This window comes from Homalodisca vitripennis, chromosome X (assembly GCF_021130785.1).
Source record: "Homalodisca vitripennis isolate AUS2020 chromosome X, UT_GWSS_2.1, whole genome shotgun sequence".
In the NCBI taxonomy this organism is placed as follows: domain Eukaryota; kingdom Metazoa; phylum Arthropoda; class Insecta; order Hemiptera; family Cicadellidae; genus Homalodisca; species Homalodisca vitripennis.
In genome coordinates this window covers 136168892-136193990 of record NC_060215.1, presented here as the reverse complement: position 1 = coordinate 136193990, position 25099 = coordinate 136168892, and the positions used below count along the sequence as shown (strand labels likewise).

General features: G+C 35.2%; 1 protein-coding gene across 1 annotated transcript in view; it reads left to right on the top strand.

Annotated features, from left to right (window-relative positions):
* Positions 1–25099, top strand: part of LOC124369874 (serine proteinase stubble-like) — a 34213-nt gene extending 9114 nt beyond the window's left edge. The window contains 10 exon segments of the mRNA XM_046828010.1: positions 4911–5120; positions 5843–6026; positions 7892–8613; positions 8615–9054; positions 10622–10809; positions 12179–12297; positions 13984–14151; positions 16199–16358; positions 18298–18492; positions 24851–25099. Of these exon segments, the coding sequence (XP_046683966.1) occupies positions 4911–5120; positions 5843–6026; positions 7892–8613; positions 8615–9054; positions 10622–10809; positions 12179–12297; positions 13984–14151; positions 16199–16358; positions 18298–18485 (2379 nt within the window). The 3' untranslated portion in view covers positions 18486–18492; positions 24851–25099.

Below are 25099 nucleotides of genomic sequence, written 5' to 3'. Positions count from 1 at the left end.
TAAAAATACCAAATTTTCGGTGGGATTCAGATAGTAACTGATACATTCTCGAAAACAGGTGTATAAGGTGCTGGTTTTAATTGTAAGCAGCACATTGTACACATTAAAGTTTTGTTCCAATCATAAAAAAACTGTTAATATTTTGAGAATAAAAAAAAGATAAATTAAAATGGGTTGTGACATCTTTTAGCATGAAGAAACCCATAATCATGTCACATCACCATATTTAAATTTGTCAAAAATAAGTTATTTTGATCATGACACAAGATGGTGGCTGAAATGTCATTTAATTAAAAATAAAAATCTGTTTAGTATCTAAAAATTATTGGCAGTGGTTTGGCATCAATAATCTACAGAACTGTAAAAACTCAATTGAGGGGGGACTTAAAATCCACCCTGCTTTTTTTAGTTTTGTAAGACACTCAGAATAGAAAGTAAATTGTTTATAACAATAAAAAAAAACATGTTTTGTGCCTATTTTGATTGACTTTTATATCCAAACATAATTTAAATTGATAAGTTAAAGCTATTTTTGAAGTTTAATGAAGAGACTAAATCAATGTTGTTAACAAAATAAGATGTAAACAAAATACCAATGAGCTTTGTGCTAAATCATTTCTTGGAAAGTTACTGAAAACACCATCTTCTCTTTGTATGAAACTGAAGAAAACTACACTAGATGGTATGATGCCTTCAGCTATGGCTGTGTTTGAGGATTAAAATACAAATAACTTTCTGTCAGTCCATCTGTCGCATGACACTTTTATAATTAATTGCTTTTACTTTTGTTTATTAACATTGTATTTGATTAACAAGAAAATACTTGTTATGATAACAACTTTTGTTTAAGATTCAGAAATTTTGTATTTCTCCTCCACAATTAGTACAGGAGAAAATGTGGTAGTAAAAAATTAATTTTTGTTTTCAGTGGAAATATTTGTTTTGCTAAACCATAGATAAAAAATCCACATTTTTAGAAATTGGCTATCCATATATGCGTGTTTACATAGGTACTGTATAAGAATCATACTTAACCAAATTTTATCATCCACAAATAAATACTTATATTATTTTTTTACAATTAATATTAAAATACCATTTGATGTAAATATGCAAATACAAAAATTTTGGAAATATTTCAGCCAGTATGAAAATTAGATATGACTACAGTTTAATTTTTGAATAAATTGAGGAGAGAGAAGACTGGAATGTTCAATAGGGCCTTCTTCATTGTTTATGAAGTTTTCTTCATTTTTGTGTATGTGTAGTGTTTCCCAAGCAAGTTAATTGGTTGTGTTCCTTCTTTTATTATTTTTAGATTTTTATCATTGTTTTGAGTCCTGATTTAATGCTGTGCTTGATTACAGCAGATGTTTCAACTCTCCCATATTTTGTGTGTGATAAATGCTCTTTGAATCTTGTTTTTATTGTTATTTTTGCTTGTCCAATATAAATTTTTCACAGTCATCGCATCCAATTTCATAAATTCGTGATTTATTATCATTTGAAATTTTGTCTTTAGGGTTTCTTAAAATTTTGGATAGTTTGTTACTTGTTCTGTGAATTAGGTAGTTAGTAAACTGGCACAAACTGCATTCCTCTAAAATTTGTAACAGATATGCCTAACTTATAAACATCCTCATAAAATATTTCCATATTTTACTTTTGTGAAAGATATTTGTAACTTTATCGATGTTGTTACCACAAAAACATATTTTTGGTTTTAAAATCCAAAGTCTAGAAGTATCTCTAGCTATTTTGATTGAATTTCCATAATTGCCCATCAGAAAATTGAAAACAATAAAACTAAACCTGCATAAAAATTATCACTAAAAAGTTTTAATTAATTTTGATTTTATCTAAACATGCAACTAAACCGCCTGGTTCCAGAAATCACCTCAATCTAGACCTTCCAGAACTCTTTGGTAAAGCGGGAACAATGAAATACAAAGTCTTGTTCTTGTACTTAGGAATGATAATGTCATATTTTGACAATATTTATTCTGCTATAGTAAGAATTTTTTGATTGTGTGATGTCTCCCAAGTGAGCTACTGAAATACTGAACCCATTAGGTTTTCTCAGTTTGATTGTACAAACCCACAAAGTATTCCAAACCACCTTAGAATATTTTGAGAGAAACCAACATGAGATTAGGATAACTCTCTGTAGCTTCAATGTTACCCAGCTGTGGTGTATATAAAATATTAAGGGAGAATGGCTTAAAACTATTAATTAGTAAAAGTAGTAGAAAAGTAGATAAAGTAGTACAAATTATTAAAAGCCTCACTATTAACATGGAGTTAAACACAGTGTTATTAATAGAAACTCATTTAAAATCCATTTATAAGCAGTCAAGACTTTCCCATAAGAAACTTTAATTTTAAATATAAATTTGAAACCATTAATATTACACATATAATTGTAATTTTTACAATTCATTAGCAAAATTTATGGATTAGACTTGAGTTCCTATTTATAACAGAGTTTTAAACTTTATTCCCATGAAAGGATAGTAGGAACTAGGATATTTACAATTGTTATATGTTACACTAAAAGTATAACTCTACATTTTGAGGATTAAAATCTACCCCCTTCCTCAGGTGTTAAAATGTCCTAAGATATCAAAAGGCTAAATATGCGGCAATGAATTGCCACCCAAAGTCGTAATAATTATTAAGTGATACCTGGCGAACGGCAAGAAGTCCAGACTGGAGAGAATGAACCAAGTGATGTCACTGCACAGGAGCCAAGGTCACAAATAACACGTCACAATGAAGGTGAAGCAATGCAATAGCGTTATACTTTTTTATAACATATAACGATTGTAAAGGTCTGAATTCCTACTATCTTTCCATCGTCAGTAACAAATTTTAAACAGAGAATTTATCCCCGTGTTAAAAACGGACTATCAAAGCGTAGCCGGCACCAATTTGCATACCGCTGTCTGAAGTACTTTGACCAGCGTACTACAAGTGTGAATTACCTGGACATATAAAATCCAGACAAGAATCCACTGGGAAAAACCGCAGTATCCTTTTCACACATAGTATCATAAGATTTAATGTGATCAACAAGGACCCTGCAATGGCTCTGAAACCGGTTGTGTAACAATCAAGAATATAGCAGTATAACATCAAGGAATATCTAAGCGTTATTCACACCATTGTTAGGTGCAATTGATCTTACCCCCAATGTTTTTGAAAAAATAAACAAGGGATAATATTCCAAATTCTCGCTAATATCACATATTTTAACGATTCTTAATCCTTAAATTAAACCATATGACAGTTTCAGTTTTTCTTTTTTAACCAGAATGCAATGGGAACTATCAATGTATTGTAAATATGGCCATTAGTATTTCCTTAAGCATATAACCATGTTGAAATGGTGAAGAATTATTCACAATTTTAAAAACTTTATGTAAAAAAGTATGTCTGTGGTCAAAAATTCATTATATTTTTGTAAAATTTATAGTTTAATAGGTTTAAAAATTCTCTAAAAATTAAATTAAATATTAAACAAAAGTAGGATAGGGAGATGAAGGACATACATATATACAATTTTTCCACAATCATACTATTTAATTTTGTACTTACTTTGAATTTTACCTCATATTGAACTATAAGTTTTATATTTAAAAAAAGAGAATTTTGTTATTCATATATGGATTGTGCCATCTTGTTAACCAATTAGTTATCAAGTAATAAAAGTTTTTAGTTAAACTCGTTAAAAATTTACTTTGGAGTTTTTTAAGTATAAAACTACTAAGAAGTCTGGTTGGATACATAGTAATATATATTCGTCATACCACATTTCTTCTTTTTTGTACAAGATCGCGATGTTTTTGAACATATAAACAGTGGTTCAGAAACGCTAATAGGATTTGTAAGTTAAGACAAGTCATCTTGAGCATGTTACCATCTGTATTGGAGAGCAGTGTTACACAGATTTAGCAATCGATATTATGTACAGAAAATATTCATTGTGTATAGTCTGGAAGTTTCCCGAGCTGGTGACATTGGATGTGCAAAAGCAGCTATAACTTTCTATTCTTTCACATCGTTACACTGTAGTTACTTTTTGTTTTTATAGATTTATTCTCATGATTTTTCATGAGAGTCTAAGAGTTTGAGGAATAGATTTATTCTCTCGAACGTACTGTGGAGTGGGTGTTGTGGTAATGAAATATTGTTTCTCAAGAGTTACATACATTGGCTCCAGAGCTGTTTTGAACACTCCATTTTTTTAGAGTTCTGCTGGTTGGGTGGCACTGGCCATTTAGATATCTACTGATTGGGTGGCACTGGCCATTTAGATGTCTACTGGTTGGGTGGCACTGGCCATTTAGAGTTTCACTGGTTGGGTGGAACTGGTCATTTAGATATCTACTGGTTGGGTGGCACTGGCCATTTAGAGATCTACTGATTGGGTGGCACTGGCCATTTAGAGATCCACTGGTTGGGTGGAACTGGCCATTTAGATGTCTACTGGTTGGGTGGCACTGGCCATTTAGAGTTTTACTGGTTGGGTGGAACTGGTCATTTAGATATATACTGGTTGGGTGGCACTGGCTATTTAGATATCTACTGGTTGGGTGGCACTGGCCATTTAGATGTCTACTGGTTGGGTGGAACTGGTCATTTAGATATCTACTGATTGGGTGGCACTGGCCATTTAGATGTCTACTGGTTGGGTGGCACTGGCCATTTAGAGTTTCACTGGTTGGGTGGAACTGGTCATTTAGATATCTACTGGTTGGGTGGTACTGGTCATTTAGATGTCTACTGGTTGGGTGGCACTGGCCATTTTGACATCTACTGGTTGGGTGGCAGAGGCCAGTGGATGCCATTGAAGCAGAGGTGATTGAGAGTCCAACAAAAAATACAAAGAATTTGGTTATTCATTGCAGATGATACTGTTGTGGGTACAGCTGATCTTGTTGGTGGCTCCTAGCCTGGCAGCCCTACACCCTTCGTCCCTATGTCCATCAGTATTCTCATATGAAGGATCTCAGCCTGAGCATGAGAGGTGGTATGGCATCATCCTGCTCTCCACGGACGAGTCGCTGGTTGGCGTCAGGATAGATATCAGACTGGACCGTCCTGCAGAGCTCCTTGTGGTATGTTACTAACGTTATGCCATGTTAGTATATGGTAAGCTCATATTACATTGTTTGACTAACAAACAAAAATCAGCAAAAATGTTTTAAAATTTGAAATGATGATTGGAAATTTATTTATGGAGTCTTCTTGGTATTGAATTAAGGAGTTATTAAATCAGAATTTAAATAAAAGTGGGAATAGAATATTACTTTATTAAGTAGAATAAATTATACTTAATTAGACTATTGTATAATAATGGAGTATAAAGATATTTTGATCTGAAACTTTGGTTGAATCTAAGATGGGACCTGGAGCATTATGTTTTGAAGTCAGACTATTGTAAATTTATAATTTATAGTATCAGTTGTGTATTTTCTGTAGTAAATCCAAGTTTATTTAAAAATATGTTAATATGTATTAAAAATGTTAATGTATTCAAAATTTTGTCTTAAAATATATTTTAAAACACATGTAGTGTTGAGATTGGTACCTGGTTCATTCTATTTCCTTTTTTATTTTTAACCTTAGTTGTAGTGATGTCAGTGAGTGTATTTCAATGTAATGTAATATGAGTAGCGGTTAGCAGCAGTAAACATTGATGGGCTGTAGGATAAATACTTCAGGAAAGTGGAAAAAAATTAACCTTCTCAAATTTAATGGTTGGTTTTATTAATGCTTCAGTAAGTTTGAATGGAAATTATAATGTATATTATGTAACCCTATACTATTGTGCCGTTAGTCATGGATGGGGACGGTTACCAGTGATGATAATGAACATTTCACAATCCTGAGTCTGGACCAGAAACTACATCCTGGCCCCCCACTTGCCTCACGGTTCATGGTCAAGTTCAATGCAGTCAAGGGCAGCCCTCAGGTCCAAAATATTCGCCTCAACGGAAGACAGATCTGCCCACCAGATCCTAGTAAGTATTGGGAACAGTAATAATCAGAAGAAGATTACTAACCCAAGGTCAAATAATTGATTGTACACATTATAGCTGCCTTGGAAACTCTTCCAATTTGCCTAAAGAGTATTTTTTCAGTTTCTGACCTTATGATGTTAATTGGGGAGCAGTAGATCTTCGTTTACTCATTAGATGTTTGCAAAATATTGTTGAGCTGAATTTGCTCTAACATTAAATACATTTTCTCTTCCAGAATTTTGTTCATGGAATCCATTCAATTAAGTTTCTATAATGAGAAATTGTATAAAATATATACAAATATATTGGTTTTTAAAAGACTGTCCTAAAGGCATCTGAACAAATATGCATTATGTTTTTTACAGTTTACAACAATTTTTATCATATACCAGTTAGGTTTTCTTTCCAGTTGTTGGAAGTCAGCATGTATGCTGACATGTGTTTCTGGTTTAAGGAAGATACTGAGAAGCAGCAGGCCAAGCAATGCCTTCAGTACCACAGAGAGAACTATAAAGGGCTCTTATAATACTGATATTTGCAAGTATGTGTAGACTTGTGAGTTTATTCAAATCTACCTACTGCAGGCCAGGCTACTACTTCTGCATACAACAAATGGTCAATATTTGAATTTAAGCCCCAGGAAGCACCAACACATCAAAGGGTCATAAGATACTATTTTGCTCTCCTGAGCACATTTTGTAAATGGGCATTCAAAGTCAGCATTTGATCCACCTCCAGATACTTCTTTAGAAATGCTTTAGAGGGATGGTTTGCCATCCATAAGGCATTTGAGGTTGTCTATTATCTTCTTGTTGGTGAATGGCTGTTTACTTAGAATCAATTCTAACACTCTCCCTCAGGTACCAGTCATAAATGATCTGCAGTTTATTATTAAAAATGTATGCTAGTTTCAGAGAACTGACTGTGACATCTGAATAGCTCTGGATGTTGTGTCTACTATTCCATCTAATATGAGATTTATAACAAAGAAACTGTGTTACCACTCTGCAGGCAGCCTGTTGTTGTGTTGTTTGTGTTGTGGCCCCCAGGAGTTGGGATGGTAATATACTCTTCCACAGCATGGTGTTTATCCATCTACATTCGGAAAGTCCACTCCACTTCAAATAGCTGTTTAAATTATGGAGCTTTATGAAGTATTGTCAAACATCCCCTCAATGCCTGGAAAAGCTCCAACTGGGATTCCCTTCCTGGCAAGAGTATTGTCAGCTATGCTCACCACGTGCTGAAGAGCAGTCTCATAGAATTTCCTCATCTCATATGTATTTTGATTTTAATGCTGTGGTTCACCATCAAATACCCAGTTTTGTATACGATAGTCCAAGAGCCTCTAGTGTCTTTAGAAGAAAAAAATGTGTTTTTGTGTGTCTCAGTTAACCTTTTTTGGTACCTATTGGAAACACAATTTTCAATACTTTAAATGTTCAGTAATAATGCTTCTTGCAACTAGAATCTAAAGATATAAATGTACTGAATTACAAGGCAGACACTGATTATTTCCATTCGTAACTAATGTAAATATTGTGATTGGTTTCAACGATAATCAGCTACACAGATAAAAATCGTTATTTGTTAACCAAAAGCAACAACAGTTGGGATAATATTTTTGATTATTACTTGTTATTTTAGAAATTACAAGTAATAGAGAAAGGTGAGTATTAATGCAAAAAGAGCCAAAACCTCACCATAACAGTTAAATAATTTATTTTAGTAATAAGTGTGATACAATATAAAATAATTGTCCATTTTGGCTACTGGATATTCTATAACTGTTTCAAAGATATTAATGTATTTACTTAAAAAGTCATTTATATTTTAGACATTAATAAATGTAAACTTTATTGCAGATTTCGCTACAGATATTCAGCACAACGGCCAAGATCACCTGTTTGAAAATAGGTACACAACAGAGCGCATTACAAGGAGGCCTGATCTTGACTTTGATGATGACTGGGCGAACTCAAGACCTGCGACCCCGGGTACTTACAAGCCAGAGAGGCCTGTCGGGAACAATGGATATAACAATGGGTACAATAGCCACGAGTCTGGTAGTGGTGGATACAACAGCCAAGGAAGTGATGGGTCGGGAAGCAGAAACCCTGTCCGCACTACAACTTATGCTACCTATGACAGCCACGAAACATACCATGGAAACGGAAATGGGAACCACAGGCCTTCAGGGTCAGCGCTGAGTACTAGCAATACACACTCTGTTTCCTCTAGGCCCTCCAGTGGCAACCGAGGCCAACCGTCTTCTCAGTCCGGTGTCCCAAGGCCCTTGGTTACAGAAAACACTCAGTACACTGGTGGCATGCGACCTTCCATCAGTATCAACATCAATAAAGATGTTACCTATAACGTGGATAGACCTGACCCAAATGGTTATATGAACAACAATCCTTCGGGTGGGGGACAGAGTCGACCTTCAAGTGAAAGGGAACCTTCATACACACCTAATCAACATCCAAAAACAACTGAAAGATATAATAATGAGTTCACCGTAAAAACAACCACAAAAAAAACCCGTAGTAGTTCACAACATCAACATAAATATAAACAACGGAGGGGATAATAACCCGAGCGGAAATGGTAATTTTAATCCATCAAAAACTACTACTAGAAGACCTTACACAAATCAGAACAATGGCACTGGCAATAATAATCAACGTACTACAACTCGCAGGCCTACATCTTCAAATAGTCAAAGACCCAATTCAAATAACGGATATCAGAGCAATCGACCTAACAGAAATCCTGATATAGCTTCATCCGAAACTCACTACCAATCGGGATACGGGCAAAACAGTTATGAAAATAATGAAAAGACAACAGAAAGGAATCATTACAATAATGACCATGGAAATAACAATCAACAGTCTAACCAGAGACCTTGGAGCACAGAAGTCAGTGATAACTCACGACCGAGTGCAGTTCCCAGTAGTAGGCCTAGTGGTGGAGGAGGACACAAGAAAGTTCCACGGCCTCAGATGAATTCTGGCTCAAATCATGGGTAAGTTTTATATTCGTACAAATTTTGTTTTTTTAAGTGTTGTTTTGTTTTACATGAAAACAAAACAGTTTATTTTTAGATATTTTTTGTTTTTCAACACAGTTACCTTGTTTATTTAGAATTTTTTGTACTTTGAAATAAGTTTTGAAATTAGTCCTCAAAGAAATTTTGAAACAATCTCCAGTGACAACCAGGAGAGCATGGCCATGTTCACATCTTCATCATTCATGAAATGCTTTCTCCCCAGATTATGTTCCAGGTAACATAAAATGTGGAAATTACTTTGAGCAGGGTTGGGCTATAGGGCTATATAGCAGGTCATTCAAAATGTCCCAGTTGAGAGCCGTTCTTTGTGGTATAAAGTAAAGCCACAAAATTCCTGCCAGAACACAGTTGCCTTGATATTTCGCTGTGACAGCGTTTTTATGTCTTTAACCTTGACTGGAGAGGTTGTGTGTTCCATTCCACTCTAGTATGTTGCTTGGATTCAGGGGTGATCCTATCTTTCATTTCTTGAAGATTTAACTCAACATGTCATGTCCCTTTCTTACACAATTTTATAAAAGGACAGACCTAGACACTTAAGTGATTATTATGAATCTTCTGTCCTCACAATTTTTCATTTCAATTACATTTACAAAATCTTCAGTGATAACAGATGGTTGACCTGAATATTCATTGCTACCCTTTTATTCTGTAACCTATTTTGGAACTTTACCTTCGCTCATTAAATTGTCACCATAACTTCTCAAAGCTGACGAGAAACTTGTACAAACTATAATTTAAAACTAATATAACATCTTAGAAATTTATCTATCTGCTTTGGCAGTCTAGCATTTTCTTCCCTTGCAATGCTAGGAACTACATTACATACAACAACTTTCATTTATTTCCTCCACACCTCTTGCACAACTGGAAAAGTTTGACTAATGGAATCACACTACCTAAAAATGTGTTCTTTCCCATTCTAATCCTTACCAGAATGGATATGTTATGTCAGTGGAAGGATATGTACTAGTCCGAGTGGATGTGTTATGTCAGTGAAAGGATATGTACTAGTCCGAGTGGATGTGTTATGTCAGTGAAAGGATATGTACTAGTCCGAGTGGATGTGTTATGTCAGTGGAAGGATATGTACTAGTCCGAGTGGATGTGTTATGTCAGTGGAAGGATATGTACTAGTCCTAATGGATGTGTTATGTCAGTGAAAGGATATGTACTAGTCGTAGTGGATGTGTTATGTCAGTGGAAGGATATGTACTAGTCCGAGTGGATGTGTTATGTCAGTGAAAGGATATGTACTAGTCCGAGTGGATGTGTTATGTCAGTGAAAGGATATGTACTAGTCCGAGTGGATGTGTTATGTCAGTGAAAGGATATGTACTAGTCCGAGTGGATGTGTTATGTCAGTGAAAGGATATGTACTAGTCGTAGTGGATGTGTTATGTCAGTGGAAGGTTATATGCTAGGTCAGTACCGTAGGCGCAAATGTTTGTTACTAGAAAAATATTTTTGAATGTTGGAATCACGTCTGTGACATTTATTGAAAGGTTCGTTATGTTCTCAGGGGGACAGTGGAAAACTCACGTGTCAGGTGTGGCCAGGTGGAAGTGAACCCAACTCCCCTGATCACCCACGGCCAGAATACTGCCCGAGGACAGTGGCCTTGGCACATTGCACTCTACCGTATTGAAGGCATCAACCTGAGCTACAGCTGTGGCGGTTCTCTTGTCAGTTCCACTGTCGTCATCACTGGTATAGTTCCACAGCTCAGAGCTATGTTGTTTGTTATTATTTTAATTGGTGGAAATGGTGGAAAGCAGGCCTTTTCCTCTATATTCTTGTGAGATCATTATCATTACCATTGACACAATTAATTATAACAATATATTATCACTTACCGTCTGGAGAATTTTAAGAATGTAAAATGTACATCTTTGGATAAATTGCAAAGCCTAATTTAAGTTGTTAATATTTAATTTGTAAACTAAATTTATACAATAACTATCTGAGACCTGTTTTCTCTATAAGGTTGATTTCATATGTTGAGTTAAAACAGTAGATTTCACTTGTTTATTTTGGAAAAGATATTTTTTTCACTTTGGAAGGATGATGCACTTTTGTGTTTCTCTTATATAACCACAGAATGTATTAATTTTTGAAGACAAACATTTTAAATTTAAGGTCATTTATTTGTTAAAAAGAAACTCTTTTGCCAAATGCCAAAAGACTTTAAATGCATTTTGGACTGAAATAAGAATAGAATCTTTTTAATTCCACCTGTTTTTACATTTAGAAAATTATGTTTCAATTAATTTAACATTGAAACCAAGTTCAAATGATTATGAAATGATCTAGATTAAACAACATATCTCAAAGATCAACATTAGTGTAATGAAGGAACTATGGCTTTTTTAATACAACAGTGCATTGAAACAGAACCAGACCAGCTGGGTGTCAGAGCTCATGTGTCTATTTCAATAATGGATCTCTCCCAACAAATAAATGGGGAGGAGGACTAAAAAGTTCACATTCAGGAAATATACTAACAAATCTAATTTGTAGGGGCAGTTCAAATTTCATTTAAACTTGTAACACTGAATAAATACAATGCTCAGCTGAAAACAAAACAATGAAAATAGGAACAACAATAACAAACAAAATTAACAGTAGAAATAGTGCCGTTATCTTCTCAGGAAGTGTATGGAATTGTTCCATTGAGCATAGTTTTGACTGAAAGCTCTTCACTACGATACCACCTACATAACATATGTTTGTATATTTTTATGTACTAGATTAAAAAACATATGTTTAAAATACTAGTGCAAAGTATAATAAGATATTTAAATTTCGAGTCATAATGATAGAGCAAATTCTTTTGGACAAAGAAGAGCTTCCCGACTTAACAAAATCAAGTTTGAAAGATTACAAAGTTTACTCATTTATAATGTGACTCATTGTTAGTGGTGGCTCCAAAATCACAGAATTAATCCGTGACCAACACAAATGTTAGTCAAAGACTAGTCAGGGCTTTCAGAACAAAAATTACTACCTGATAAAAAATTTTAATAGTATATTTTTTCTGATTGCATTATTGTTTATTTATTTTTGATTGTGTTTACAGCGGCCCACTGTGTGACAAAAGCACCTCGAGACAGACCCGTAGATGCGGACATCTTGGTGGTACAGCTTGGCAAGTATCATCTGTACCAGTTCAGCGATGACTCTGTACAGAACAAACAGGTACGCCATGTTGATATTGGTTACTTGAAAGTACATCAGTCTGTAGCGGACCAATGTCTGTAGAATAGTAGATATTTTTGTTTTAATCTTTTTCATACTGAAAGTATTACTATTTAATTACACACAACCGTTATTATCAGCAAACATTTTTATTGTCTCTTTATTTAATATAAAAATGATCGAAAACTATGGAAATCTTTCGTATTTTTTGTATAAATAACTTGAAATTTTTAAATAAAAAGAATGAAGTTCCCAGAAATGTGGGGAGAATTCCACACTCCCGGAGTGTGACACCTTCATGATATATTGTAGAACTTTATCGGTCTACAATGAAAAATTATGAAAACAAATATTATGTGAAGTAAATCATTATTGATAAAAATAGTAATAAATTAAGTTGAATATCTTAGAAGTTTTTATGCTATCTAAAATGTTGCAGAAATCTATATGCATTCTATGATTGATCAATTTATATACGGATTACCATAATAATAGGCACTCTATTTTTTAGTAATTCAGTGGAACATTGATATATCGAACCTCAATATATCTAACTCCTTGATAAATCAAAGTGTTGTTGTTCCCTTGAATTTGCCATTTATTTCAATGCTAATTTAACTCCTATATATTGAAGGTTTAATGAAAATAACCTCAATATATTGATATTTCACTCTTAATTTTGGCTGCTGTTAACCTCTATATATATCGGAAGTTTCAGTTTTGTCAGCGCAATGAACCGAAGTACAGTACCGTATTTTCATCTGTGAGAGTATTTCGTGTAAAAGTGTGATGGCAAAACAAAACAAAAAACTTTGTCTTATCAAGATTAAGACCTGTAGAGACTCTGGACACCGGGAATAAGAATAAAAGTGACATTGCAAAGGAGTTTGGTATACCAGCGAATACTCTCTTCAATTCTCTTACTACACATTTCCCGATAAAGTATTCATAATCAAGCTTATATTACTACTTTAGTTGTTGTAGACCTCTATATATCAAAGTCTGCCCCAAGGAGCCTCAATATATCAAACCCCATCCTATTGTAATCCTTGATATATCAAAGTTTTGTATTACCTTTAAGTTTCATGTATTGAGGTTATATCCAGCAGGGATCACTTCTGGCTGGTTTATACCTACCAGTTGAACCCACCACTGGGCACAGCAAAAACCGATGTGCAACTTCAATCTGTGGGCAACCTTATGGATGTCCAGTAGCGGCACATCACTAACCGCAAATGTTGAGATTCTGGAGTTCATGGGCAATTCGATAGGTCTAGTCCACTGTGGAGGATGACTGTTGGAGTTGGTGGGGTTTGTTCCCTTACCTCAGAGGTTCTTGTTAACCTCAACAAGGGAGTGCCATCCCCTGCCTACTTTGACTGGAGAGGCTGGTTCAGAGCTGGCCTCCCCTTCTTCCGGGATGACTTTGAGATGTAGTGCCCTAATTCTTCCTCATGGATCTCAATAGGAGGCAGCCCCTACTCCCTAACCTTACCCATCCTGAATATCCTATCACTCCGGAAGCAGCACAAAGGTTCTTACAGGACTAAGTGCAATTTATAAGTTTCTAGTCCTAAGAGAAAAAAAAAAAAAATGTATTGAGGTTCCACTGTATTGTCAAATAAAATAACCAGGATTTCTCAGAGAGACAATATAATGATAGTGACAGTTTTTGATGCTCGACAGGTGCGGGACGTACATGTACATCCTCGCTACAACAGCACCAACTATCTGGACGATTTGGCTGTCCTGGTACTGTCTAGCCCTGCCGAGTTCACCAAGTTTGTGCGGCCGGTCTGTCTCTGGCCCAAGAACAACTTCAACCTTCCATCGATCGATAACATGGAAGGAACGGTTAGTATTTACAGTACTTACTTAGTATGTCTTATAGAGTATTTACTCTACCTCGGTCTGTCAGTGGCTGTGGAGGTACACGCAGGGTTCATCATTTGTTCCCTGTTGAACCCTGGGTAAGAGACACCTCCTTTGCCTTTGGTTGGTTTCAACTTGTGGTAACTGATTCAGTGGTCTTAAGGAACTGTTCACCACACTTAACTCAAGTTGGGAAGGGTGATTCACCAGTCACTCGTGTCAGGATCTTCTAGGTAGGGCCAGTAATCGTTAAAAACTTTGAATGGTTTATTTTTTCTGGGAAAAACTGGTACCATTGAAAATCTGCTCATTTATCCTGGAATTCTAGTGTGGTTGTATTCACGGTGGCAGGGAAGGCATGTAAAAAATAACAACATATTTCCCTTGGGTGTCAGTTGATTCTTCCCCAGCATCAGTGGGAGACATAACCAGCTGGTAACAACTGGAGGCTGTAGGTAGGATACAACACCATCTCTGAATTGATGGTAGCTGTGTATTGGCTGAAATTGAATTGAGTAACAGGTAACCCTTCATGGACTCCATGCTCCTTAGAGAAAAAGCAAGTTTCGTGATCTGCCTCCATTCAGATCTTTAAATTCACTAAGAAGATCTGATTACAAAGGCTCTCAAAGCTACTTGTATCCTGGTTTCTCATGGTTACACATCTATGTGACTAGAGGGGCTCTTAAATTCAAAATTATATTCTTGTTTCAAAGAATGATATTTCTTTGCACGTGACTTAGTCTGGTCTATACAACATTTATCACTAGATAAAGTCAAGTGACAGTGAGCAATGTGAGCTCTTAGTAAAGATTAGAAGGAATTTTGTTTCCTTATAATTTTTTAGGTTAAAAAATAAACCCTACTTTACTGTATTTTTGTCTCATTACGTCAGTTTCAAGTAATGTTATTTAGTCTGTAAATTCTTTTAAAAACCGTTATTTAGCATAGATTGCTGCTCATTAGTTTACCCCAAACTGTTTTTATGCAATAATTAGATTTGGATTTAAAATGTTTTTCCATTGAACAAAATATCATTAACCCTTTGCGATCTGGAGGCCACTAATTTAGGCCAAAACTTATCTCTTGATCAGCTCTGTTGGAGTCTCAAAATATGGTTGTTCTCTCAGCTCGCCTGGCCAGCATAGTGGCTGGCTACATTCTGTGTCACCCCTCAGCTCTTGTGTAACCATGTACATCACTTTTACTTGGATTTAAATGGGTTTATTTCACCTTCAGTTCTTTAAATTATTTATATTTAAATGAAATTCTCAAATAATTTACGAAGTTTAATAGTTTTAAGATTGAAACTTTGTCAATTAGTTATTTACTATTTCTTTTAAACAACCCAAACCAAGTAATATGCAATTTAAGTTGCAAGTTTGTAGTGTAAAGATACAATCAGTCTCAAGTAGGTCTTTATTATGAACAGCATATAAACTTGGTTCCATAATTTGAGAATGCATAGTATTTCTGTACATTGATGTCCACAGCAGGTATATTGACACTGACACTTGGAAAAAAACAATTCTTTATGATGTTTAATATGGTATATATAGTCACTTATTTGGCCAAGAGATTGGAGCACTTTTCAGCCACAACTGGATAAGGATTGAATTTTAGAACTGTGCCATACAGTGAGCTACAAGTAGTGGCCTGACGAACTGAATGGCAAAACAGCACGGGCCACTAGGTGTAGTCCGCCGAGCTGAGGCACAGGACATAGTCATATATCAGTGACCTGACCAACCTAGCACAGAGAACAGCCATAGCCACCGTTGTGGCCAGGTGATCTGAGATGAAAATCATATTAATGCAGATCCCAAAGGGTTAATTTATAACCTGTGTTTTGAATTCCTTTTTGAGTTTTCCAAATTGTGTTACATTAGAGCGAAATTTTAGTGTTTACTTAGAATTCTTAAGTGTATTTCCCCTTTCAAATTGCAAATGCAATTCTATTGTAATATCTCTTTACTAATACTTGATAGCTAACTGTAACTATCCTAGTATACCCTGAATTGTTTTGTAGGTGGTCGGCTGGGGATATGATGAAAACAACCAAGTGACTGAAGAACTCAAAATGGCTCGAATGCCTGTCGTCTCATATGTTACTTGTCTCAAAAGCTATCCTCAATTCTTCTCTCAGTTCACATCAGAGAACAAGACATTCTGTGCTGGCTTCAGACAAGGTATCAATAGTTTATTTCTAATAATTTAGATAATAAACCTTTAATTTTGTCGAATTGGATCACCAATCAACTGATCTAATCTCATGGAAACCATAAAATTTCAAACTATTGACCGATTTTAAACACTGGAATGATATTTGTAATATTAATAAAAGGTGTGGTGATGGCAAAATTCAATTTATAAAAGCTTGATAATTTAATTTAAAACATTGAATTATTGAACTAAGGTAAAATGAAATCTTCCAAGGAGGGTTCACTTCCTGTACATCACTAACTACAAATATCGTGATATTGGGGTAGAAGGATTTGTCAATAAGTCTAGTTTACTGCGTAGGATGACTATTGGAGTAGGTGGAGCTCCCTTAATGTTAAAGGTTTTTGCAAACCTAAACATAAAGGAGTACTGTCTACCATGCCTGCCTTGACTAGAAAAGGCTGGAATAGAGCTTCCTTCTCTTCTAAAGTGACATGACTGAGATTGTGCTCATTATGTCTCCATGGTGGATGTAAAATAAGATCTCGATTGGATAGAACCCCTATCCCGAACCATCCTGAATGTCCTGTCAGTCCAGAAGCTGCTCAAAGATCCTTTTAGGATGAGCTTGGTGAGGATTTAAATGCTAGACTGTTAAATGTGTATACCGTATCTTGAATAAATGAGTAAGAAGAATGTTCTTTCTAAACTGTAACGTGTTTTTGTACAAGGGGAGCATTATGGCTGCATTGCCACAGGATCTCTGGCTACTCAGGGTTGGCTAGGATACATTCCAAGGTCCAGGAACTATTAAGGAATGTATTGAGAGTAGTTCAGAGTAGGTGCAGATCAAACGAGATGATCATTAATACATAAATCTCATCATAATCACAGAGTAGGAAAGAAATAAGTTTTCCGAGGACCTAGCTTCTATGTTTGTTTACTGTGTATACAAAGTTATTAATGACTGAACCTTATTCAATCATACTTAAGTACAGTTAACTATGAGTAGGTCAGGATTCGGACAGAACTCTGTGTAGATTGCTCTAGTGAAAGTAGGTGACAAAGTGTGTAATCTACTCAAGCATTAAGTTGGGGTGTGGGATGGGGAGTCTGTGTAGATTGCTCTAGTAAGAGAGTGCGAGAATGTGCGTGATTATTTCAAGCACTGTCAGAATGCTGAGTTATAATTTGGAACTATTGGCGATTCCTTAGAGTAATGAAGTCAGAAATCTAAGTTAAACTTTTAAATAAAGTATTTCATGTAGATTTCTCTAGCAAAGATCTTACCTTGAATTTCATTGCGAGGTTCCTTCTCGGTCTGATACTCCGGAGTGAGACAACACTGCAGCTGGTTGCCGACTTATAAAGGATCAGTGACCATACATGTACAGTAGCATTATAGTTATCAGTTTGCCTCAGATGTTGTTTGATCAACATCTCCCCTATACATTAACCTGGGAGACAACTAAAACTTCTACTTCTTCTTCTATGGGGTGGCCTAGTGCCATGCACTTAAGCCTCAAGGGCCTTTTGTGCAACCCTAAAGCACACCACGAGGCCGACCAGTCTACGATTTCAGCAGTTCTAGAAACCGCTGAAAACAACCGATCAGGTTCTCCTGGGGAATTTGCCACCCTTGTCCGAACTACTAAAGATGGCGTCTCGTTCCCTTGCTAAATCTACTAAAACTTACTTATGTTTTTCATACCAGTTGAAACATGTAGCTCAGGGTGATGCAGCCCTCTGGGTGGTGACACAAGCCAAGTGACCTGATGTGGATGTAGCGGAGGTCGTTGAGTAGGTTCTGAGTCTTTAGGAAATGATGGATTTTGAGACCCATTACAAAACTTGTTTTAGATATAAATACAAAATTTCACTCACTAAAACAAAACACAACGTTGTTTTCTATACCTCAAGATATCAAGTCAGAATTTGTTATCAGATAATGTAATTATGTTGTAGGTACCAGTGTGTGTAATGGAGACAGTGGAGGTGGCATGGTGTTCCAACAAAACAATGTGTGGTATCTACGTGGCCTCGTGAGCATCACTGTTGCCAAACAGGGCCTCAGAGTCTGCGATACCAACCACTATGTTGTTTTCACCGATGTTGCAAACTATATCAACTGGATCAGTCAATATTTATCCTAGTGACTTGGTATGTATCCTCACATCAAAGTTTATAATTTATATTTAAACTCTGTTATTTGTTTCAGCACAGTAATGTAAGTAGGTTCGAACCTTAAGCTTAATAGTTGCAGCTAGTATTACTCACTATCCTGTGATACTTTTAATCAATTTGGTTATTATCTTACTTTAGAGTATATTCAAAATCAAATGTAAAGCCAGATAATGTAGTCCTGTGTACATATGTCCAGTCTTGATAACTTGCATGCCACTAAAACTTCAATGACAAGGTAATATAAGTGTTAAATATAACAACTTGATTAATCTACAATATAATTTAATAATTATTTAATTCAAAATAGTGACCCAATTTAATAAAATGAGACTTTTCAAACTGTTTCCCTTAAATAGAATATCAAACATCTTTCTCAAGATAAAGTATTTTTCTCCAATATCTTTTCAATATTGCTAAATAATGTTTAAAAAATTTGGGCTTTGACTAACAATAATGGACAAAATAAGGGCTTTAAAAATGTTGGTATCTCTTTCTTAAAAGAAAGAAGAAAGAGAATTCCTTAGTAAGGAATTTTAGGTTGCCAGGAAAATGGTCATATGAAACTCTGGGAAACATTTAAAACTGCTATAAAATCAAGAAAATTTCTTCAAAAGGTTTGGCTCTTTTACTGTTCCAGGCGAGTGTGTTAGAGAAAATGTTAATCCCCAAAATTTTTATCATTGATATTTTGGGAGGGAGAAAGAGGAGGATCAACATTTTGATCTGTAACATTGGTTCTGATCCTTCCATTTATCTAGCAAAATGTAAAGGCTATGGTCAGAATAGAAATGGCTAGGGATTGTGATTTACTGGAAATTAAATGAAATTCAAAATTAATTAAGATTTAAATATTTTATCTTAAGAATAATATGTAGAACAGTAGCATGCTGTTATCAATAATCTATAAAATAATATTGTCCAAGATTGAAGGCTGAGAAATCTTCATTACAAAGAGGCACGTAATGGGCGTACACGTACACAGAACTATGTTTACGTGGTTGGTGGTTAATATACAAAGAGCATACATGACATTGAGCCAGGCTTAATAGAAGAAACTGGTAAATATAACAATTAACATGGAGTTACCACACAAAATGCTGCACAATTAATATCTGGTGATGGATGAATTTGTTTATATCTTATGTGCAAGAAGTTCAAAAGTCATCAATTTATAGATTTATTTAGAGACCATTTTGAGACCTTTTGATTATATTCTGACTTTGTTTCTCGTTACAATTTCAAAGTTACTATCTCAAAAATTGGTGGGAGTAGGTCTTAAGCTTTATTTTTGTATGGAAGCAGAACTGTTTGCAACCGTCTTTTGGTAGCACTCTTGAGTCTTGAATAGTTAATGGTTTGCTTGAGGATGATGGAAGTTCGTGAAGGTTGCATTCCTCTTCACTCATTTAATGCAAAGTGTGATTTTGTAATAAAATGATCTGCATCAGTGCAAAGAGTCTTGGGCGTTTTATGTAGGATAAAACATGTTGTTTCAATTTGAATGCTTACGATTTAACATACGAACCAAAAGCTAACAATCAGTTGCATATCTTGCAATTGCTTGACACTGGTGGTAATTGGATAGTTATAAAATTACCAGTGATGATGACAGTAAATTAGCAGTGATTTTCCTGAGCTGTGCTTAGAGTTCTGTATGAGTGTTCCAAAATATATCGACTCCAAAAACAATGACAGAAAATTGGTTTATTCTAACTTTAAAGTAAAAATAAAAACATTTTTACATTCTCGTTTGGATTTTTTAGTTTCACTTTGAAAAGAAAATTAAAGATCTAACTCAATCTTTCTTCTACAATTAGTTGCTGGTACACAATATATTTTTGAATGAGAATGAGAATGAGAATATCTTTATTTACAATCTTTGAGATTATAAAACAGTGTCATTAAATACATTAACATCAGGAAAAGGTTTTTTGAAGATACTCTTCCAGTGTGTAGAATGGCCGGTCTAGAAGCCATTGATGTAGTGCTATCTTGAGTTCCTTTTCCTCTTTTGGACAGCAGGTGAGGTGGTAGGAGATTGTGGAGCTTCATTCCCATATATGATGGTTTTTCGCTCATAAAGCCTCAGACGATGTAACAGGAAGGCTGTAGAGGTGTACATTTCTGGTGTTGTAGTGGTGTACATCATTGGTCTTTGGAAGATTCTCCCCATCAGCGTACATTATTACTTCTTGAATGTAAAGCGAAATGACAGTGAGAATCCTCAGAGACTTGAATGCCTCTCTACAGCTCTCCAGAGGTTGTAGTCCCGCCAGTGTTCTAATACATTTCTTTTGTATGATAATTATCCGTTGGAGATTTGAAGCAGTAGTTTCCACCCCCAGGCAGCAAGACCATAGCGCAGGTGAGACTCAAAAAGGGAAAAGTAAGTTATTTTTGCTGTTTCAAGGCTACTGAGAGAAAGAATTTGCTTGATGACAAAGTGACCAGTGTTGAGTTTTTTACTAAGATTGTCGACGTGATTAATCCAATTTAGTTCGGTATCCACTGTTACTCCAAGGAATTTTAAATGATCTTCAATAATGACATCTGGAATGGTTGGGACTTCTGATGCTCTCCTTCCAAAAGCGATCTGGTTTAGTCTTTGATGATTTACTACAAGGTCATTTCCATAGCAATATTGGATGGCCATGTTGAGAGCTGTATAAGATGAGACCGCAAGGCCATCTGCTGAACGTTGGGTCAGAAATAAGGTAGTGTCGTCCGCATACATTAGAGGTGTGCAGTAGTTTCCTAGGTGTTGGGGTAGATCATTGGTAAAGAGAATGAAAATCACTGGTCCTAATACGGAAACCTTGTGGCACACCTCTCAGCACTGGAAGGACTTTTGATCTGACTGCCTTTGTGATACCATTTGATGAGTGGTAGAGCTCTACTAGTTGGGTACGACCCTTTAAGTAGCTCTCAAACCAATTATTTGCTGTCCCTTTGATTCCAAGCAATTCCAATTTCTTCAGAATGATGTTGTGGCTGAGGCAATCAAACGCCTTACTTAAATCAAGAAACAAAGCTGTGGTCAATTTTTCCCTCTTCAATGCTGTCTGTCACTGATTCAATTAGTTTGATCAATGCCGTTGTAGTTGACTTTCCCTTTTGTAAATCCATGTTGGTTTTTATTTAAGAGATTGTGCTGAGCGCAATGGTCCAGGAGTCTTTGAAGAACAATTCTTTCACATAATTTTGAAAATGTTGAAATCAGTGAAATTGGTCTGTAGTTGTTTGCATCATGTTTGCACCCACTTTTAAATTTAGGGAATACTTTCGAAATTTTTAATTTTGAGGGGAATTGACCCTCTTTAAAAGATTTGTTGAATATGGCAACCAATGGGGGGGCTAGTTCGTCAGCACAAAATTTTAATACTTTGGAAGAAATTTCATCAATACCGGCTGAATTTTGAATTTGAGGTTTTTAATTGTATCTTTAACCTCTTTGATGCTCGTTTTGGTCATTGTTTCCATTAATTGCTGTTTCATTGTGGTTCCACAGATTCCAATTCCTTCTTCTCATCCGCTGGGATTTTTTGTAGTGTTGTTTCTGCCATATTAACAAAAAATAAATTCAGATGATTGGCGACTTCTTGAGGGTTGTGTGAAAGTTGTCCATTTATTTTCAGTTTTATGTCATCTGTAGAGCTCCTGTTTTGGTTACGGGCATTATTAACTATTTTCCACATGGCTTTGGGCTTGTTGTCAGCTCTTTCTATGAAGTTGGCGGAGGCCTCTTGTCTCAGTAGTTTTAAGCGTTGGTCATAGGATTTCTTCGCATTTGCTGCGTCTTGTTTGATGTCGAGTTCCCCTGTTGTTTTCAAACTGATGTTGTAGTCTTAGAAAGTTTTCTTTAAGCCTGCTGGCTTCTTCATCTGCAAAGAATTTAGGGTTTTTAATTTCTTTCTAGGTTTTCTTTAATTTTCTGGGGCAGGCAGCATCCAGGGCCATTGTCACTGTCCTTATGAAGCTGTTGTAGGCTTCTTCAACGGTTGTCAAAATTGTTCAATGTCATGCCAGTTTTCATGTTGAAGTAGACATTTTAGTTCAAGGAGGTTTTCTGTCTTGAAGGTTCGATATGTACTACTGAAATTCTCAATTACGTACTCTGTTTTAATAGTACAGACTTGAGCAGTGTGGTCTGATAGACCAGAATCGATACACGGTTGCAGTTAGTTCTTCACTTCTTAAGTTAGTACATTATCCAGTCAATTGATGAAATTGGTGTTGGAGGTTACTCTGGTAGGTGGTAACTCCAGCCTCCCGAATGCTGTGAGAAGCCAACATCTCCTGTAATTTACCTGATCTTCTGTCAGGTTTTAAAATGTCTACATTTATATATCTCCCATGATTAGAAGGTTTGAACTTTCCAGTTTACTAAATTTCAATAGTTTTTGAGAGAATATTAAGTGATTCGTCTAAGTTGGATGATGGTGATCTGTAGGTACCCATTATGTATAAGCAGGTGGTATTGAGCATAACCTTTACCAAAGCCATTTCACATACAAGTTCTTTGCAGTACTGACTGATTGGTACATTAAAGGTACTCCTTTCTAAGGTATCTTCTACATATATTGCAACCCCACCCATTATATGCTTTTCCCTACAGAAATGTGCTCTGAGGATATATCCAGGTATTGGAGCAACATTTTCAATTTCCTGAGATTTGAGACTGTGTTCACTTAGTATTATTATATTAGGTGTTGGTTTCAGGTTTTCTATAAAAGTGTATCAGTCTATTTGATCTGTTGGATAAGTCCTGTATATTCTGATGGAGAACTGTTAAGTTAAATATTTTGTTTCTTGAAGATTTGTTTTGCTCTAAGGAAGATGCATTACTTTTTATATTGGAGGTCTGACATTGCTGCCTGGTTCTAAAAAAGGTGTGAGATGTTCATTTTTATAGGAGCAAGTTGATTTCTATGATAATTGGCTTTGACATGTTCTATATTCTTTTCATAAAACTCAAGGAAGGTTTCTGAGGGCTCAAGTCTTGTAGCAGTTATGGGTGGCCTTCTCATCGATGAAGGGGGGTGCAAGGGCAGGGGCTTCAAGAGCGGATGCTGTATTTATTTCAGTTGAGTGTGGTAGGTTGTTACTTTCTAAACTAAGTCTAAGTTCCTCATTGGTGTAAGTTTTTGTCAAATCCACTGCATTAGACTTTTGATTGCATAAACTATTATCCTTTTTATTCTCTGCTTGGGATTGTTCCTTTGGAAGAGGGTAGTTTTTATTCTGGAAATAGCCTTAAACTTTGCAGACTGAAGAGAGACACTTGATATGCTATATAATATTTTGAGCTAATATATTAGATGATGTGTAATAGTTATCTTTAACTATGATAAAAATATCTGATATCTTGAGCACGGAAACAGATATTCTTGGACACGACTGCCGACTAACTTGATAGATGTTGTTGGCTTTGTAGTAAACGATTGGCCAGCTGCCGTTTTTTCACCCTCACATTCAAATCAAATCATGTTATTGCCGTAAGACTTCTACAAGTATTGACAATGTCTATTTGCCATCAGATGGCCAAGTCAAAAGTACATGAAACAATATACTGAAAACTAAATAAAATAAAAATCATTAAGAGGTCCAACGGTAGTATTTTCAGCAACGTTATATATCCTTAGTGTTTTGAGAAAGTTTTTAAATTTTTTTTTAGCAGGCTGTATTAAAACTAGTCAGTACAAAGCATTAACAAATTGTAAAAAGTAACAAGATTGTAATGTAATATATATATATATATATATATATATATATATATATATAATTTTACAAAAGCCCCCAATAAATATAAAAATCAACAACAAATATAAAATTTTACAATCAATATACAAAATTTTACAATTAATATATACAATTTTACAATCGCTATATAAAATTATACAAATAAAATGACACACAAAAATCTTACAACAAATTAGAAATATAAATGATTTGTAGTGATAAATTCCTCAACCGAATAAAGTGGAAATTTTAACAACCAATGCTAAAGTTTGTGTTGAAATGTTTTTACAGGGTATTTATACTTGTCTCTTGTCATATGTTTATTGGTCAACACCCTTGCTTATGTGGCTGAAAACATTGATTACATGTGTAAGATGTAAATAAAAAATTAACTAGTATTTTGTAATTTTGCATATATGCACATCCTTGGCTTATTGAAGGTTAATAAAGCAATCAAAGTAAAATATGCACAGAAGGAAGGAATTACTACTTAAAAGTGTTGTGTTTGTTTGTTCTTTTTCTGTACACAAAACATATAACCTAATAAAACTGAGTCAAATTGAAAATAAAAATTTAATTTGTAAATTATTTACAGGTGGAATATTGTGGCAACAGAGCTGACCATCTTCACACGCACGTCGGTTGTGAGTCTGTTTGTAGTGGACACACAGAACTGAATGTATAAGTTTCTTACAGTACACCATGCTTACAAACAAGAGAGTTGTGTCGCTGTTTTGTGAAAAAATTGTAGTAATAAGAATTATTCAGCCTATAACAAAATACACTGTAGTTTTATGATTTTAAAAAATCGTGACAATTTAAATTTTGCTTTATGTTCAGACCA